The following is an 18107-nucleotide window of genomic DNA, read 5'->3' as shown; positions in this document are numbered from 1 at the left end:
GGGGCTTAAAATCCATGGGGGGGGCTTAAAGGCCCGGGGGGGTCCTTAAAGGCCTGGGGGGGGGGCTTAAAATCCATGGGGGGGGCCTTAATATCCCAGGGGTTCCTTAATATCCCGGGGGGGGCCTTAATGGCCCGGGGTGTCCTTAATATCCCGGGGGGGGGGGGAGGGGGGCTTAATGCCCGGGGGGGGGTCCTTAATATGCTTGGGGGGGTCTCAGGGAGGGTCCTTAATGGCTTGGGGGGGGGGGGTCCCTTAATATGCCCGTGGGGGGGTCCTTAATTTATTGGGGGGGAGGGGAAGGTGTGTGGGGGGGTGTTCTCTCTCTCCAGACCCTAACCCTAATTAAGGCCCCCCCCATAGCCACTAAGACCCCCCCCCGTGGGAACAGAAATGTTGTTTTTGCAGTGTTACATGGTACAGAAGGAAGGAATGGGGTATTGAGATGTGCTTACAGTGATAAGAAAGCTCAGCAGGTGACCTCCTAAAATGCAGACACCCAGCCTCCTTAGAGCGATCAGGTGGAAATCGCTGTGTTAAGTCAAGGCAGACAAGGGGAGAAAACATTGCCATCCCAAAAACAGGCCGGCAACTGAAGGCCAGGCATTGTCTGGGAAGCATCAGACAGATTGTGAGCCTGGATTGCCCACTCAGTGGGGAAACTGGGGAGGGTCCCGGCACCAAACAGTATGTAAACTGGGTTTGGGGACCAGGAGGCGCGCTCCTGCTCGTGGGGCGCCCGCCACTGCGATCGCGAATAAATTCCTGCTTCGCTGAGCTCCTCGCCTGAGCCCAAGTTGTTGGCTACGGAGCGTTTCTCACACCCCCAAGCCATTAAGGATCCTCCCTGGGACCCCCCCAACCCCCCCCCAGGATATTAACCCTAACCCTAATTACACCCCTAATTAAGCCTCCCAACCCAAGCCTTTGGGTAGACCTGACCTCCCTTTGGGAGCCTTTACACAGCCCCACACGCAACAGGACCCTGCGCCTTCTCTCTCTCCAAACTACCCTAAACGTAACCCTAATTACACCCCTAATGAAGCCTCCCAGCAGCAGCCTTTGGGTAGACCTGCTGTCCCTTTCTCCTCCCCCCCCGAACCACATCTCCCAGCACCCCCCGGCGGGCCGTTCCCTCCCAGCTCCCCCCGTTTCCACCCCGTTTCGTCGCCCTGACGCCATCTCCCCGCGCCATGAAGCCTCCCCCCCGGCCCCGCCTGGTCCCGGCCCGCTTCGCCGAGGCCCCGGCGGGGAGGCCCCGGGCCGCGGCCTGGTCGCTGCGGGAGAAGCGATCGCTGCTGGCGGCGCTGCGGGCCCAGGCCGCCCTCGGCCTCCCGGAGCTCCAGGCCCGGCCGCTGCGGGAGAGCCTCCCCCGGCGGAGCGAGGCCGAGGTGGGCCCGGGGGGGGCTTAATGGCCCGGGGGGGGGGTCCTTAATATCCCGGGGGGGCTTAAAGTCCATGGGGGGGGCTTAAAGGCCCGGGGGGTCCTTAAAGGCCCGGGGGGGGGGGCTTAAAATCCATGGGGGGGGCCTTAATATCCCAGGGGTTCCTTAATATCCCGGGGGGGCCTTAATGCCCGGGGGGGGGTCCTTAATATGCTTGGGGGGGTCTCAGGGAGGGTCCTTAATGGCTTTGGGGGGGGGGGTCCTTAATATGCCCGGAGGGGGTCCTTAATTTATTGGGGGGGGGGGTGGTGTTGGGAGGGGTCCCGGGGAGGGTCCTTAATGGCTTGGGGGGGGGGGGGGGTGGTCCTTAATAACACGGGGGGGTCCTTGGGGGGGGGTTGGAAGGGGTCCTGGGTCCCCAATTCCTCGGGGAGGGGGCTTGGGGGGGGTCCCCGGGGGGGTCCTGGGTCCCTGCGTACCCCAAGGTACATGGGGGGGGCAATGGGGGGGTACAATGGGATGGGGGGGGGTCTGGGGGTGCACCGGGGGGAAATGGGGGGGTACATGGGGATGGGGGGGTGAGGACCCCCCGCCCCGGGGGGGGGGACACGATTTTTTGGGTGGGGGGGGGACACGGGGGGGTCATATTTGTGGGTTTTCGCCTCCCCCCCCCTCCAGGTGTGGCTGGAGCTGGCACAGATGCTGGCGGAGGGCGTGGAGGAGGCGGCGGCGGCATTTTCGCAGGTGGGGGGGGTAAAAAATGGGGGGGGGTAAAAGTGGGGGGGGTGGGGGTAAATGGGGGGGTGGGGGTAGATTGGGGGAGGTCGGGGGTAAATTGGGGGGGTTCAGGGGTAAGTTGGGGGATTCAGGGGTAAATTGGGGGTTTCAAATTAGGGGGGTGAGGGTAAAATGGGGGGGTTAAATGGGGGCTGGGGGTAAATTGGGGGGGGGGACCGGGGGTAAAATGGGGGGGTGGGGTAAAGTGGGGGGGTTGGGTGTAAAATGAGGGGGGGGGTTAAATGGGGGAGCCCAAATTGGGGGGGGTGGGACAAGGGGGGTGAGGGTAAAGTGGGGGGGGGGTTGGGGATAAAGTGGGGGGGGTAAAATGGGGGGCTGGGGGTAAAATGGGGGGGTAAAATGGGGGGCTGGGGGTAAAATGGGGGGTTGGGGGTAAAGGGGGAGTAAATTGGGGGGGTTGGGGGAAAATTTGGGGGGTTGGGGTTAAAGGGGGGTTAAAATGGGGGGGGCTGGGGTTAAAATGGGGGGGGCTGGGGGTAAATTGGGGGGGGGGGACCGGGGGTAAAATGGGGGGGTGGGGGTAAAGTGGGGGGGGTTAAATTGGGGGATAAAATGGGGTTAAAAGGGAGGGTCCTTAATGGCTTGGGGAGGGGGAGTCTTAGTAATCTGGGGGGGGGGGGGCCTTAACATCGCCAGATGGTCTCCGAGGAAGGTAACTCCTCTGGGGTCTCCTTAAACAGGGGCTGAGCTGCTGGGGGCACGGCTGGATTTGGGGTCCCACAGGTGTGACTGTCTGGGAGACCCTCAGCCTCATTCCCCCTCCCCATAACAACCCAGTGGTGAAATTGGGTGCTGGGGATTTTTCGTTATCTCACTTTGTTGAGGTCCTGCCTCGTGTCAACACACTGGTGGTGAGTGGAAACCCCTTGAGACCCAACCCCTTCCCGGCCCTCTCCTTCCCACACCTGCTCCTCCTATTTTGGGTGTGGGTCAATGGTATTTTTGTAGGGTTTGCAGCTGGGGGCAGGTAGGGAGGTGGAGACCAAACGTGTTTTCCCAGTGGCTGCTGTGGAGGAGCATCAGCGACGGGTTTTACCCTTCACCCTTAGCCTTTTCAACCCCCCTTCCCCATTTCCTATTTTCATAAATTACCAAGTTGCAGCAAAAAAAAATAAAATTGCTTGAAAGCACATTAAGGACATTTCTGCCGGCATGGCAAAGCTGCCCAGGGTGTGGAAAGGGTTTTTGCAGTCTCCTTTCTTTCATCACTTCCCGCAGCGGGACGCAACCTTGTGCTGAATCCCAAGGAGATAAAATGAGCCATAGCCCAGAGACATTTCTGCTTTACGAGGTCCCCTCTGTGCTTTATTGTATTCCTTGAAATGAAAGCCAGTTTCTTTTATTTGCGTGGAGTTAGTCCCTTCTGCCTCTGCTCCTTGCACCTCACCTCCGTCCCCCCTGCCTGTCTCCCTCTCTATCCCCCAGCCGCAGTCCCTGCCCCGACCCTCTGGGTGCTGCAGGGACAGAAGGAATATTTCTTTGGAGACGCTGTCACGCTGGTGTGCACCACTCCCCCCAGCATCACTGGGAAGCTGACGTACCAAATTTTTGGCGAGGCTGGCTGGGCAGTTTCAGGATTTAGCTCGACGAGTAACTACACGTTTGAGTTCGTCCTCTCCCGAATGCAACACAGGGGGCCGCATTTCTGCAGCTATTCCCTCAAGCAAGGTCGGAAGCAGCTCATATCCCCAACCAGCGAAAAACTGGTGATCAAGATTGGAGGTGAGCTGTGTGATTTCTTTATCTTTCTCTCTGCTTTCTCCCTCCTCTCTGAGAACTATTCAGATGCCCAAACGTGGGTGTCAGCTATCGCCCCGCAATGTGACAACTCACCTGGAAATCAGGATTGGTGGGCTTTGTGGTTTAACCCAGCCCATCGCCAAAATCAGTAGGATTTCTGGGTGGAGGATTTATCTTTCTGGGACCAGCATGGTCTGGAAGGTGGCTGCCACTGGCGCTCTTCTCATGTCGTGGCAGGAAGCCTACAATCCCAAGCTTTGCTGCATGCAGTGGGAAGGCAAACAACTGGAGATCCGTTTGTGCTGTCCTTATTGCTACGTCTCCATTTATTCCTCCCCTTTTCTCAGACCACCTTCCCCAGCCCCTGCTGACGGTGGAGTCCCCGCTGGGAGAGGTGATGGCAGGAGATCTCCTGAGCATCATCTGTAAGGCCCCTGGAGACGCCACTGTACGGAGGTTTCACTTCTACAGGGATGGCCAAGAGGTCCTCCCTACGACAGAAGGCTCTGAGGACAATGCAGCAGATCACGGGGGCAATTTAAGGACTTCCATGGTCCTCCAGCTCCCACGTGCTGGTCCCCAACAGAGTGGAAACTTTACCTGCAAGTATGAGGAAAAAAAGCCTGAGAGGTGGATCCCGTCCTTCACAAGCCAAGCCGTGTCTATCAGTATAAATGCCCAAAAGAAAGGTGAGCTGGCCATCCATCCACCCACCTAACAATCTGTCAGTCCATCCACCACCAACCCACCCACCCACCCATCCATCCATCCATCCACCCACCCATCCATCCATCCAGTAACCAGCCCATTAAACCATCCCTCTCTCCATCTGTCCATCCGTCTGTCCCTCCCTCTCTCCATTTTTTCCTGAAACGATTCCATTCCAGTCCCTGTACGTTCCTCTCCAAACTAGCTGATTTTTGCACCGGGCAGCTGCTCTATCTATCCGATCACCATCCTTCTGTCCATGACTCAGCCCACCCAGTCTTGCACCCACCTCTCCCTCCCTCTCAGCCCTTCCATCACCCCAACCACCCCAAACAAGTATCGAGCATCCCTCTGTCCACCTTTATGGCTCAGCAGCCTCTCCTTGGCCTCCCGAGCCATTGTTCCCAAATTTCTCAGTGCCTCCTGCAGAGCCAAGCAAGCGGGGAAAGTCTTTGGGTGTTCAGCACTCAGGACCTGAGCAGAATGCCTGGAGACGGAGGGGTGGGGAAAGGGAAAGAGAGATGGTGGCGGAACGATGCTCACAGCCTTCCCTCCGTCAGCACGCATGAACTGTGTCTACATCTCCTAACCTGTCCCACCCTCTTGCAGGGAAGAGCTGCTTCCTTCTTCTACGGCTCCTGGTTGTGGGCGGCTGCTTCCTCACCATCAACAGCCTCATCCTCCTCTTCTTCTGGGCCCGGGGGAGAACCAAAGGTACACCCTGAGCTGAGGGGGGAATCGCCCCACCTTTGGGCTCCCCACCACCCACCTCGCTCCTTCCCGCAGACGCCTCGTTCCTGTCTGGAGCCAGCCCTGCCGGGATCTCCCAGCTGCACGCCAGATCCCCACACACCCTTCAGGAGGAGAATAAGTATGAGGAACACTAATGAGAGGAAGATGCTGTGGGCGATTCCACCCCCTAAAGACCGCTCCCTGCTGAAGACGCATCCCAAAAGACTGGTGTGCAGCCAAACAGGTGCTCACCTGTGGGAAAACAAAGCAAGGAACGGTTCCTGGGAGGATGAAAGAAGTAGAAAGGGGTCGTTTCACGTGGTAGAGGGGAGGGAGGAGACATGGACGTTGTCGGGAAGGGTGATTGTGAAAGAGAAAATGAAGAAAGACCAGAAATAAAAATGGAAATTGTGAGGAAAAAGAAAGGAGTGAGAAAGGGTGAGAAATGAAATGGAGAGACAAACAGTGTGAGTGAAAAATGAAAGCATGGACAGAGGCTGAGACAGAGTGAGAGAGGGATGGGGAAGAAAAGGGATGCCAGGAGCATCGAGGAGGGCACGACGGTGGGAAGAGCAGGTTGGAGAGGTGAAGGAGAAGAAAAAAGGTGGAAGGAGAGCCCCCAAATCAGAACAAGCCCTTGTGCGGGTCATTAACTGGATGGCCACCGCTGTCACCTCGCCTGGTTGTCCCGGTGTGTTAGGGATGTTAGGGCATCCAGGGAGGGGTGGGAGAGCCGCTGCAGGTGGGGTGGGTGGCTGGGGGCTCTGGTGTTTGGGCTTTTGGAGGGGAATGTCCCATAGCCCATATACGTGGGAGCTGTGGGGCTGCAATAGGAGGATGCTGGAAATGCAGAAACTGGGAACGTGTGAAAATGTGGAGGTGGCATTTGAGCCCCTGGGGGTGGCGTACAGGGAACTGGGGGGATATTGGGGTGGGACGTTAAGGAGTGAGTGGTGGATATTTGGGGCATGTGCGGGGCTATGGGATATGGCATGCCACCAGCACTGGATATGAGGGGAATGCAGGGATGTGGGGAAGCTGCGTGATCAATACGGGAACCTGAGCTGATGGGGGCGCGCTGGGAAATCTGGCTATGGATGGCACTAAGGACAGGGGGCTTTGGGGATACGGCAGGCTGCTGGGGAGGGATATGGGGGCAGGAAGGAGATGGCGACCCTGCCGATGGGATACAGAGCGACTTTGGGGCAGTATGAGGCTGTGAGATATGAGGATAGCGGAACCGCTCTCTCCTGTCCTCCGCGGCCTTATCTCCACCTCGCAGCCTTCCTTCCCCTCCAGCCTCTTTCTGCCATGCCCTCAGCCCCCGGCAGCCAGCAGTGGATGAGAAAGAATCGATAGAGGGGAGGGAGCGTGCTGCCGGGCCATGAGGTCCCAACGCTGCTCCGTGACACCGGGAGGGCTGCGAGGTCACAATACCTCTCGGTGATGCAGTGCTGGGCCGTGACATCCCGACACCCCATTGTGACGCTGGGCCAGCCCACAGGCACTGCTCCGCACCGGTCCTGACAGCAGCAGTAGCTGCAGCTGCAGCGGCGGTGGTGGAAGCATGGTGCGAGTGTGGGGAGCCACGGCCCCTGCCTGCGTCCTCTTCCTCCTGCTGGTGGCCCTGTGTGCCCGGGGTGCCCAGGCTGCGCCATGGCGACCACCGGGAGCAGGTGGGTGGGCAGGGCTTGTGGGAAGCTGAGGTTCTAAATCCATGTGTGGACACACCGTAACCTGCACAGCAGGAAGGGATGGATCAGAGCGGAGACACTCAATTTCACACCTGGCAGGCACTGGTGAGCGCCAGAGAAGGCCGAGAGCCTCTGCTGCCGCTTGTGGGTCACGCCGTGTCCCAGGGGCAGCTGCTAGCCCAGCACTACCATAAGTGGTCCGAGCTGTTCCGTGCAAACATTGGTATCCAGCCAGCAGCAACTGGTGTGTGCTTGCAGCTGTGCCCAGAATATGGTTCAAGGAGGAGCAGTTCCTTGTAGTCACACTGTCCTGCTTTCTTTCTAAAGGGCTGGTTAGAGAGACTGTGCCGAAGGAGGTGCTTTGGCGAGGAAGCGGTCGCACGCTGCCACTCTCTGACAAACGAACAGGGGCAACACAGGCAACTGCCCCACCAGGTAAAGGCTGTTTCTTGGTCATCCGCTGTCACCAACCAGAACCAGCATGCGTGTGCAGGTTCTTGCCCTGGTACCCGCTCTTGCAGCTCATGTCAGCAGCCAAACCCAAGAGTGTCAGTAGGCAGCAAGTGTTGCAGAGGAAGGCAGGAGTGGCTCCCTGAGGATGGCTGTCTTCCCCGGGCTGTGACAGCATGTGAGAGCAGTGCAGCGGAGGGACGCTCACAAAGCTCTGTGGCTGTGGCTAGAGAGGGGTCACCTCCCAGCGCACCCAGTTCCCAGGGATTTTGGAACCTTGCTCTTGGGGGAACGAGGCCGTCAGAAGCCCACTGAGCAGACGATGGGAAACGGGACCCCTCCTGTGAGCTGAGGCCCAGAGTGATGCCCTGACCCAGTGCAAACAGGGCACTGCCATAGAGCTACTGATGTAGGTGTCGATGTGACAGAAACTTCTCACGGGGCTTTGGTTGCAGAAGTGTCCCCAGGGAGGGCTTTGCCAGACCCTCGGCTGCTTCCTGCGCTGGAGCCCAGCTGGTATCCCAGGGGTGGGAAGTCATTTCACTGACTTCACAAACGAAGCCCTGGTTCTCCAAATTGCACTGGTGCCAAAGTTAACTTCCTACTTTCTGTTCAGGTCCTCTAACAGCGAAGGACAATGCTGAAATAAGAAAATCTTCCCCAACATCCCCTGACATCGTAGAGGATCTCATAAAGGAGTTAGACGAGGCAGCACATGGTGGGTATATTTCACTCTGTCCGCCATAAGACTTGGGAAGCTGAGGTTCTAAATCCATGTGTGGACACACCGTAACCTGCACAGCAGGAAGGGATGGATCAGAGCGGAGACACTCAATTTCACACCTGGCAGGCACTGGTGAGCGCCAGAGAAGGCCGAGAGCCTCTGCTGCCGCTTGTGGGTCACGCCGTGTCCCAGGGGCAGCTGCTAGCCCAGCACTACCATAAGTGGTCCGAGCTGTTCCGTGCAAACATTGGTATCCAGCCAGCAGCAAAGGGCTTCTGCTGAACTTGTGTTCAGCTCCCGCACAGCGCTGCTTGCAGCTGGGCGAGTTCAAGGCAGGAGGCACAGCCCAAGCAGTCCTTGCTGTCTCATTTGCCGGGAGACACATGTCACTGCAGGGGAAAAGCACCCTTGGCGCTTACCTCAGTTTCAGCTGATTTAGCTGTCCAATTCTAGTTGGGTTTCAAATGACTTGGCTGTGCTTCTCCTCTTGTTTGGGGACTGTGGGCTCTTCCCTGATGCCCACGACTGTGCCCACAACATGGTTCAAGAGCTTGCGGCTCAGCCTGATGTGTGTGACTCTTGCCCTTCCCATGGGATGGAGTCAGCATGATGGGATGGACATGCTTCTCAGAAGGGCTGTTCCTGCCTCTGAACTGGATGCAGCTTTTTTCTGTCCTCTTTGAAGGCACGAATTGAGCAACATCTTGCAGTGTGCCAAAAATGCACTATGTGCGATGTGAACAAGAAGATCTCCTGCAATCTCCTGGTCTCGCAGCAGGCCAGATTTTGCTGTCTGTGCTGGTAGACTGCCAGGAGTCGAACACTTAGATTTTTCTTTGTGAATGACATGTTGTTTGGAGTAGTGAGTACCTCCCCCAGAAGCCCAGGCCGTAGCTTCTAAACTTTAGGGATGTCTTTTGAGAAGCACTACCTTTCAAAGATACCGTCCTCGAAAGGAGGAGCGGTTCCTTAGGGTCACACTGTCCTGCTTTCTTTCTAAAGGGCTGGTTAGAGAGACTGTGCCGAAGGAGGTGCTTTGGCGAGGAAGCGGTCGCACGCTGCCACTCTCTGACAAACGAACAGGGGCAACACAGGCAACTGCCACACCAGGTAAAGGCTGTTTCTTGGTCATCCGCTGTCACCAACCAGAACCAGCATGCGTGTGCAGGTTCTTGCCCTGGTACCCGCTCTTGCACCTCATGTCAGCAGCCAAACCCAAGAGTGTCAGTAGGCAGCAAGTGTTGCAGAGGAAGGCAGGAGTGGCTCCCTGAGGATGGCTGTCTTCCCCGGGCTGTGACAGCATGTGAGAGCAGTGCAGCGGAGAGACGCTCACAAAGCTCTGTGGCTGTGGCTAGAGAGGGGTCACCTCCCAGCGCACCCAGTTCCCAGGGATTTTGGAACCTTGCTCTTGGTGGAACGAGGCCGTCAGAAGCCCACTGAGCAGACGATGGGAAACGGGACCCCTCCTGTGAGCTGAGGCCCAGAGTGATGCCCTGACCCAGTGCAAACAGGGCACTGCCTCACTGGCACTCCTGGGCTCCCGAATTTTGTTCAGTTTTGTCCCTAAGGCTCCGAGTGTGCCTCGAGCAGCGAAGGTGGGCAAGCGCCTAAGAACTTTTAGAACTCCAAAGAGCTGGGGGAGCAAACCTGAGACACTGGGCCCTCAGCATTATGGCAGGGGAAACAAAGGATGGAGGGAAAACAAAGCTGAGAGGCAAAAGGGAGGCTCCAGAGTGCCTTGAGTTGCAGTGCCTTTGGCAGATTCCCCAGCTTCTGCTGAACCTCAGGAAGCATTGCGGCCTGAGGATTTTCACTTGCTCAAAGATGCTAACCAAATGAAACAGAACACTTCCTGGCAATGCCAGACCTCCGGTGAGATTACCAGTAGTGCGCAGGACACAGCAATGTCCACAATTGTTCTTGCAGGCGTGGATGGGGAGAACAATGCAAACACTGCGAAGCGCCAATATTTCCTAAGTTCCTGGATAGCAGGCACTGTGGCATTCTCGGCTCCCCTCCTGTTTTTGATACTTGTGTGCTGCGTGCGTGCTTATCCGGCGTTGGTGGCAGAAAAACCAGTGAGTTGTTGTTCCCCCGCTCCCTCTCCTCCTCTCCCCCTCCCAAATTCGTTACCGTATCTTTGTCAACGTTATTATGTGGCTGCTGCCAGCCAGGAAGCAGTTGTCGTTAGCGTATTGTGAAGTGAGCAGTTAGTTTTTGACCAGACTCTTCTGAAATTTCTGCTGTCCAGTGCTTTAGGTGGCCTCTAATTCCTGGGCATTCTGTTCTGGAGCCCATTTTTCTGTTGCTGGTCTTAGCGAAGCTTGGCCCTTCCGCAGCAAGAGCAGAGCCAGGGACAGCCGTAGGCAAAGCGAGGTCAGGAAGAGAAATGCAGGAGCTGAGAGAGGGTGCCATCGGAGAGAGAAGCGCAGCAGTGCCAGTTCCCCCCCAGCACAAGGCACCCTGTTCTGGGATGCCCTGAATTGCAGGTGTCCGCCTCAGCCAAGGTGTGCCAGCTACTGGGAGCATGGGGATGAGCCCTGCCAGCTGCGGGCATTGCCTTGGAGAGGGGCAGTCGGTGTGTCACAGCCGCACCTGAGCGCTGCCAGCGTGCGTGTCCTCAGCACACACAGAGCTTGTGTGTTTAATTACACATCCCAAAGAGCGGATGGGCAGCACCTCCCCGAACAGGGAGCCGAGGCCGTCACCTTGTTGGGCCAGGGCCAGGGCCGGGCAGGGAGCTGAGTACTGGTCCTTGCAAGGCGCTCTGAAAAAGGGCAGCCGGTGGCTGTTGGGACCCGGTCGTGCTGAGCCCGGCTGTGGACCCCTGTCTCTGCGGGGGCCAGGTCTTCTTGCTGGGACAGCACGTGCAGAGCAGGCAGGTCAGGATGGCTGGCGAGGCGCTGGGGAGGAGACAAGCTGGGGCAGGATGTGGAGGGGAGCAGAGTCCCAGCCGAGGGCACAGGGCACCCTGTTTTCTGCACAGAGCACTGTGTGCCCACAGCTCACGCACAGCCGGGTGCCTGCACCCTGCTGCCTCGCACCCGCCTGGCACCGCAGCCGCAGCACGGCCTCAGCAAGTTCCTGTCTCCGCAGGCGCCTCGCCGCAGCCCAGGCAGCCCAGACTGACACCCGCAGCCGCTCCGTGAGCCCCTACAGGCGGCCTGACCACCGTGGTACGCCTGAGAGCCAGGCCCGACGCCAGCGGCCACCATCAGTGCCTGGAAGAGCGGCCCGCCTGCCACCAGCGGCCAGCCTGCCACCCTCCTCCAAGGGCTGGGGCAGGCCCCCCCGGGGTGCAGCCTGGGGCAATTACTGACCCCCAGGCTGCAGCTTAAATAAATATTGTGAAATATTTATGTTGTGTTATGTTATGTCAGTGACGGCTGAGGTCACTGGGCCTGTTCAGCCTGGAGAAGAGGAGGCTGAGGGGGGACCTCATCACAGTCTACAACTTCCTCGTAAGGGGGTGTCGAGAGGCAGGAGACCTTTTCTCCATTAACACCCCCCCCAGGATATTAAGCCTAACCCTAATTACACCCCTAATTAAGCCTCCCAGCAGCAGCCTTTGGGTAGACCTGACCTCCCTTTGGGAGCCTTTACACAGCCCCACACACAACAGGACCCTGCGCCTTCTCTCTCTCCAAACTACCCTAAACGTAACCCTAATTACACCCCTAATGAAGCCTCCCAGCAGCAGCCTTTGGGTAGACCTGCTGTCCCTTTCTCCTCCCCCCCCGAACCACATCTCCCAGCACCCCCCGGCGGGCCGTTCCCTCCCAGCTCCCCCCGTTTCCACCCCGTTTCGTCGCCCTGACGCCATCTCCCCGCGCCATGAAGCCTCCCCCCCGGCCCCGCCTGGTCCCGGCCCGCTTCGCCGAGGCCCCGGCGGGGAGGCCCCGGGCCGCGGCCTGGTCGCTGCGGGAGAAGCGATCGCTGCTGGCGGCGCTGCGGGCCCAGGCCGCCCTCGGCCTCCCGGAGCTCCAGGCCCGGCCGCTGCGGGAGAGCCTCCCCCGGCGGAGCGAGGCCGAGGTGGGCCCGGGGGGGGCTTAATGGCCCGGGGGGGGTCCTTAATATCCCGGGGGGGCTTAAAGTCCATGGGGGGGGCTTAAAGGCCCGGGGGGTCCTTAAAGGCCCGGGGGGGGGGGCTTAAAATCCATGGGGGGGGCCTTAATATCCCAGGGGTTCCTTAATATCCCGGGGGGGCCTTAATGCCCGGGGGGGGGTCCTTAATATGCTTGGGGGGGTCTCAGGGAGGGTCCTTAATGGCTTTGGGGGGGGGGGTCCTTAATATGCCCGTGGGGGGGGGGGGGTGGTCCTTAATAACACGGGGGGGTCCTTGGGGGGGGGTTGGAAGGGGTCCTGGGTCCCCAATTCCTCGGGGAGGGGGCTTGGGGGGGGTCCCCGGGGGGGTCCTGGGTCCCTGCGTACCCCAAGGTACATGGGGGGGGCAATGGGGGGGTACAATGGGATGGGGGGGGGTCTGGGGGTGCACCGGGGGGAAATGGGGGGGTACATGGGGATGGGGGGGTGAGGACCCCCCGCCCCGGGGGGGGGGACACGATTTTTTGGGTGGGGGGGGGACACGGGGGGGTCATATTTGTGGGTTTTCGCCTCCCCCCCCCTCCAGGTGTGGCTGGAGCTGGCACAGATGCTGGCGGAGGGCGTGGAGGAGGCGGCGGCGGCATTTTCGCAGGTGGGGGGGGTAAAAAATGGGGGGGGGTAAAAGTGGGGGGGGTGGGGGTAAATGGGGGGGTGGGGGTAGATTGGGGGAGGTCGGGGGTAAATTGGGGGGGTTCAGGGGTAAGTTGGGGGATTCAGGGGTAAATTGGGGGTTTCAAATTAGGGGGGTGAGGGTAAAATGGGGGGGTTAAATGGGGGCTGGGGGTAAATTGGGGGGGGGACCGGGGGTAAAATGGGGGGGTGGGGTAAAGTGGGGGGGTTGGGTGTAAAATGAGGGGGGGGGTTAAATGGGGGAGCCCAAATTGGGGGGGGTGGGACAAGGGGGGTGAGGGTAAAGTGGGGGGGGGGTTGGGGATAAAGTGGGGGGGGTAAAATGGGGGGCTGGGGGTAAAATGGGGGGGTAAAATGGGGGGCTGGGGGTAAAATGGGGGGTTGGGGGTAAAGGGGGAGTAAATTGGGGGGGTTGGGGGAAAATTTGGGGGGTTGGGGTTAAAGGGGGGTTAAAATGGGGGGGGCTGGGGTTAAAATGGGGGGGGCTGGGGGTAAATTGGGGGGGGGGGACCGGGGGTAAAATGGGGGGGTGGGGGTAAAGTGGGGGGGGTTAAATTGGGGGATAAAATGGGGTTAAAAGGGAGGGTCCTTAATGGCTTGGGGAGGGGGAGTCTTAGTAATCTGGGGGGGGGGGGGGCCTTAACATCGCCAGATGGTCTCCGAGGAAGGTAACTCCTCTGGGGTCTCCTTAAACAGGGGCTGAGCTGCTGGGGGCACGGCTGGATTTGGGGTCCCACAGGTGTGACTGTCTGGGAGACCCTCAGCCTCATTCCCCCTCCCCATAACAACCCAGTGGTGAAATTGGGTGCTGGGGATTTTTCGTTATCTCACTTTGTTGAGGTCCTGCCTCGTGTCAACACACTGGTGGTGAGTGGAAACCCCTTGAGACCCAACCCCTTCCCGGCCCTCTCCTTCCCACACCTGCTCCTCCTATTTTGGGTGTGGGTCAATGGTATTTTTGTAGGGTTTGCAGCTGGGGGCAGGTAGGGAGGTGGAGACCAAACGTGTTTTCCCAGTGGCTGCTGTGGAGGAGCATCAGCGACGGGTTTTACCCTTCACCCTTAGCCTTTTCAACCCCCCTTCCCCATTTCCTATTTTCATAAATTACCAAGTTGCAGCAAAAAAAAATAAAATTGCTTGAAAGCACATTAAGGACATTTCTGCCGGCATGGCAAAGCTGCCCAGGGTGTGGAAAGGGTTTTTGCAGTCTCCTTTCTTTCATCACTTCCCGCAGCGGGACGCAACCTTGTGCTGAATCCCAAGGAGATAAAATGAGTCCTAGCCCAGAGACATTTCTGCTTTACGAGGTCCCCTCTGTGCTTTATTGTATTCCTTGAAATGAAAGCCAGTTTCTTTTATTTGCGTGGAGTTAGTCCCTTCTGCCTCTGCTCCTTGCACCTCACCTCCGTCCCCCCTGCCTGTCTCCCTCTCTATCCCCCAGCCGCAGTCCCTGCCCCGACCCTCTGGGTGCTGCAGGGACAGAAGGAATATTTCTTTGGAGACGCTGTCACGCTGGTGTGCACCACTCCCCCCAGCATCACTGGGAAGCTGACGTACCAAATTTTTGGCGAGGCTGGCTGGGCAGTTTCAGGATTTAGCTCGACGAATAACTACACGTTTGAGTTCGTCCTCTCCCGAATGCAACACAGGGGGCCGCATTTCTGCAGCTATTCCCTCAAGCAAGGTCGGAAGCAGCTCATATCCCCAACCAGCGAAAAACTGGTGATCAAGATTGGAGGTGAGCTGTGTGATTTCTTTATCTTTCTCTCTGCTTTCTCCCTCCTCTCTGAGAACTATTCAGATGCCCAAACGTGGGTGTCAGCTATCGCCCCGCAATGTGACAACTCACCTGGAAATCAGGATTGGTGGGCTTTGTGGTTTAACCCAGCCCATCGCCAAAATCAGTAGGATTTCTGGGTGGAGGATTTATCTTTCTGGGACCAGCATGGTCTGGAAGGTGGCTGCCACTGGCGCTCTTCTCATGTCGTGGCAGGAAGCCTACAATCCCAAGCTTTGCTGCATGCAGTGGGAAGGCAAACAACTGGAGATCCGTTTGTGCTGTCCTTATTGCTACGTCTCCATTTATTCCTCCCCTTTTCTCAGACCACCTTCCCCAGCCCCTGCTGATGGTGGAGTCCCCGCTGGGAGAGGTGATGGCAGGAGATCTCCTGAGCATCATCTGTAAGGCCCCTGGAGACGCCACTGTACGGAGGTTTCACTTCTACAGGGATGGCCAAGAGGTCCTCCCTACGACAGAAGGCTCTGAGGACAATGCAGCAGATCACGGGGGCAATTTAAGGACTTCCATGGTCCTCCAGCTCCCACGTGCTGGTCCCCAACAGAGTGGAAACTTTACCTGCAAGTATGAGGAAAAAAAGCCTGAGAGGTGGATCCCGTCCTTCACAAGCCAAGCCGTGTCTATCAGTATAAATGCCCAAAAGAAAGGTGAGCTGGCCATCCATCCACCCACCTAACAATCTGTCAGTCCATCCACCACCAACCCACCCACCCATCCATCCATCCATCCACCCATCCATCCATCCATCCAGTAACCAGCCCATTAAACCATCCCTCTCTCCATCTGTCCATCCGTCTGTCCCTCCCTCTCTCCATTTTTTCCTGAAACGATTCCATTCCAGTCCCTGTACGTTCCTCTCCAAACTAGCTGATTTTTGCACCGGGCAGCTGCTCTATCTATCCGATCACCATCCTTCTGTCCATGACTCAGCCCACCCAGTCTTGCACCCACCTCTCCCTCCCTCTCAGCCCTTCCACCACCCCAACCACCCCAAACAAGTATCGAGCATCCCTCTGTCCACCTTTATGGCTCAGCAGCCTCTCCTTGGCCTCCCGAGCCATTGTTCCCAAATTTCTCAGTGCCTCCTGCAGAGCCAAGCAAGCGGGGAAAGTCTTTGGGTGTTCAGCACTCAGGACCTGAGCAGAATGCCTGGAGACGGAGGGGTGGGGAAAGGGAAAGAGAGATGGTGGCGGAACGATGCTCACAGCCTTCCCTCCGTCAGCACGCATGAACTGTGTCTACATCTCCTAACCTGTCCCACCCTCTTGCAGGGAAGAGCTGCTTCCTTCTTCTACGGCTCCTGGTTGTGGGCGGCTGCTTCCTCACCATCAACAGCCTCATCCTCCTCTTCTTCTGGGCCCGGGGGAGAACCAAAGGTACACCCTGAGCTGAGGGGGGAATCGCCCCACCTTTGGGCTCCCCACCGCCCACCTCGCTCCTTCCCGCAGACGCCTCGTTCCTGTCTGGAGCCAGCCCTGCCGGGATCTCCCAGCTGCACGCCAGATCCCCACACACCCTTCAGGAGGAGAATAAGTATGAGGAACACTAATGAGAGGAAGATGCTGTGGGCGATTCCACCCCCTAAAGACCGCTCCCTGCTGAAGACGCATCCCAAAAGACTGGTGTGCAGCCAAACAGGTGCTCACCTGTGGGAAAACAAAGCAAGAAACGGTTCCTGGGAGGATGAAAGAAGTAGAAAGGGGTCGTTTCACGTGGTAGAGGGGAGGGAGGAGACATGGACGTTGTCGGGAAGGGTGATTGTGAAAGAGAAAATGAAGAAAGACCAGAAGTAAAAATGGAAATTGTGAGGAAAAAGAAAGGAGTGAGAAAGGGTGAGAAATGAAATGGAGAGACAAACAGTGTGAGTGAAAAATGAAAGCATGGACAGAGGCTGAGACAGAGTGAGAGAGGGATGGGGAAGAAAAGGGATGCCAGGAGCATCGAGGAGGGCACGACGGTGGGAAGAGCAGGTTGGAGAGGTGAAGGAGAAGAAAAAAGGTGGAAGGAGAGCCCCCAAATCAGAACAAGCCCTTGTGCGGGTCATTAACTGGATGGCCACCGCTGTCACCTCGCCTGGTTGTCCCGGTGTGTTAGGGATGTTAGGGCATCCAGGGAGGGGTGGGAGAGCCGCTGCAGGTGGGGTGGGTGGCTGGGGGCTCTGGTGTTTGGGCTTTTGGAGGGGAATGTCCCATAGCCCATATACGTGGGAGCTGTGGGGCTGCAACAGGAGGATGCTGGAAATGCAGAGACTGGGAACGTGTGAAAATGTGGAGGTGGCATTTGAGCCCCTGGGGGTGGCGTACAGGGAACTGGGGGGATATTGGGGTGGGACGTTAAGGAGTGAGTGGTGGATATTTGGGGCATGTGCGGGGCTATGGGATATGGCATGCCACCAGCACTGGATATGAGGGGAATGCAGGGATGTGGGGAAGCTGCGTGATCAATACGGGAACCTGAGCTGATGGGGGCGCGCTGGGAAATCTGGCTATGGATGGCACTAAGGACAGGGGGCTTTGGGGATACGGCAGGCTGCTGGGGAGGGATATGGGGGCAGGAAGGAGATGGCGACCCTGCCGATGGGATACAGAGCGACTTTGGGGCAGTATGAGGCTGTGAGATATGAGGATAGCGGAACCGCTCTCTCCTGTCCTCCGCGGCCTTATCTCCACCTCGCAGCCTTCCTTCCCCTCCAGCCTCTTTCTGCCATGCCCTCAGCCCCCGGCAGCCAGCAGTGGATGAGAAAGAATCGATAGAGGGGAGGGAGCGTGCTGCCGGGCCATGAGGTCCCAACGCTGCTCCGTGACACCGGGAGGGCTGCGAGGTCACAATACCTCTCGGTGATGCAGTGCTGGGCCGTGACATCCCGACACCCCATTGTGACGCTGGGCCAGCCCACAGGCACTGCTCCGCACCGGTCCTGACAGCAGCAGTAGCTGCAGCTGCAGCGGCGGTGGTGGAAGCATGGTGCGAGTGTGGGGAGCCACGGCCCCTGCCTGCGTCCTCTTCCTCCTGCTGGTGGCCCTGTGTGCCCGGGGTGCCCAGGCTGCGCCATGGCGACCACCGGGAGCAGGTGGGTGGGCAGGGCCGGGGCCAACACCAAACCCTGGGCGGCATGGTGCTGCGCGGCACGCGTATGGATGGAGGGGACGGGGACGGGATGGCAGCAGGGCCGGGCGGGCACCGCGGGCAGGGGGCAGGCAGGAGGCAGAAGCCCCGCAGGGTGGCACGGTGGGGCCGTGGCTGCTGCGGGGTTGTTTCCTGCCGGGGGGGCCGGGAGCGGCGCTGGGGCCGAGAAGCCCGGGTCTGAGCCCCTGTGGGGCTGAGGCCGCTGGCCCCTCTTGGGA

At 58.6% G+C, this 18107-nt stretch overlaps 2 protein-coding genes and 1 long non-coding RNA gene across 10 annotated transcripts; 2 read left to right on the top strand and 1 right to left on the bottom strand.

Moving 5' to 3' along the window:
- Nucleotides 1-1024: 1024 nt before the first annotated feature.
- LOC136787936 (Fc receptor-like protein 5) lies at nt 1025-11588 on the top strand. Of its 6 annotated transcripts, none has more exons than XR_010826987.1 (7): nt 1154-1391; nt 2064-2129; nt 2864-3034; nt 3402-3905; nt 4271-4612; nt 5241-5345; nt 5418-5898. XR_010826987.1 is itself a non-coding variant. In XM_066985362.1 (7 exons), exons 4-7 carry the CDS (start codon nt 3506-3508, stop codon nt 5516-5518), a joined length of 948 nt encoding a protein of 315 aa, XP_066841463.1. In that variant the 5' UTR covers nt 1186-1391; nt 2064-2129; nt 2864-3034; nt 3402-3505; the 3' UTR covers nt 5519-5898. The 6 variants fall into 6 exon arrangements, 2 of the variants coding, with proteins under 2 accessions (XP_066841462.1, XP_066841463.1); XM_066985362.1 differs by having other exon boundaries at nt 1186-1391; XR_010826986.1 differs by lacking the exons at nt 2064-2129; nt 2864-3034 and adding an exon at nt 11328-11588 and having other exon boundaries at nt 1025-1391; nt 3609-3905; nt 5418-5607.
- LOC136787950 (uncharacterized) lies at nt 3460-5425 on the bottom strand. The gene is made up of 2 exons (XR_010827018.1): nt 5222-5425; nt 3460-5118 (listed from the first exon to the last, which is right to left on the bottom strand). It is a non-coding gene; the product is annotated as an uncharacterized lncRNA (long non-coding RNA).
- Nucleotides 11589-11896: 308 nt separating the features above from the next.
- LOC136787934 (uncharacterized) lies at nt 11897-17475 on the top strand. 3 transcript variants are annotated; one of them, XR_010826981.1, is made up of 7 exons: nt 12055-12263; nt 12862-12927; nt 13662-13832; nt 14407-14703; nt 15193-15410; nt 16035-16139; nt 16212-16680. XR_010826981.1 is itself a non-coding variant. In XM_066985359.1 (5 exons), the coding sequence occupies exons 1-5, from the start codon at nt 11912-11914 to the stop codon at nt 16310-16312; spliced, it is 1197 nt and encodes a 398-aa protein (XP_066841460.1). In that variant the 5' UTR covers nt 11897-11911; the 3' UTR covers nt 16313-16680. The 3 variants fall into 3 exon arrangements, 1 of the variants encoding a protein (XP_066841460.1); XR_010826980.1 differs by lacking the exons at nt 12862-12927; nt 13662-13832 and adding an exon at nt 17457-17475 and having other exon boundaries at nt 11897-12263; nt 15069-15410; nt 16212-16401; XM_066985359.1 differs by lacking the exons at nt 12862-12927; nt 13662-13832 and having other exon boundaries at nt 11897-12263; nt 15069-15410.
- Nucleotides 17476-18107: the final 632 nt, after the last annotated feature.

Source organism: Anser cygnoides, chromosome 31, assembly GCF_040182565.1.
Source record: "Anser cygnoides isolate HZ-2024a breed goose chromosome 31, Taihu_goose_T2T_genome, whole genome shotgun sequence".
Classification (NCBI taxonomy): domain Eukaryota; kingdom Metazoa; phylum Chordata; class Aves; order Anseriformes; family Anatidae; genus Anser; species Anser cygnoides.
This window is presented reverse-complemented; position numbering and strand designations above follow the sequence as displayed.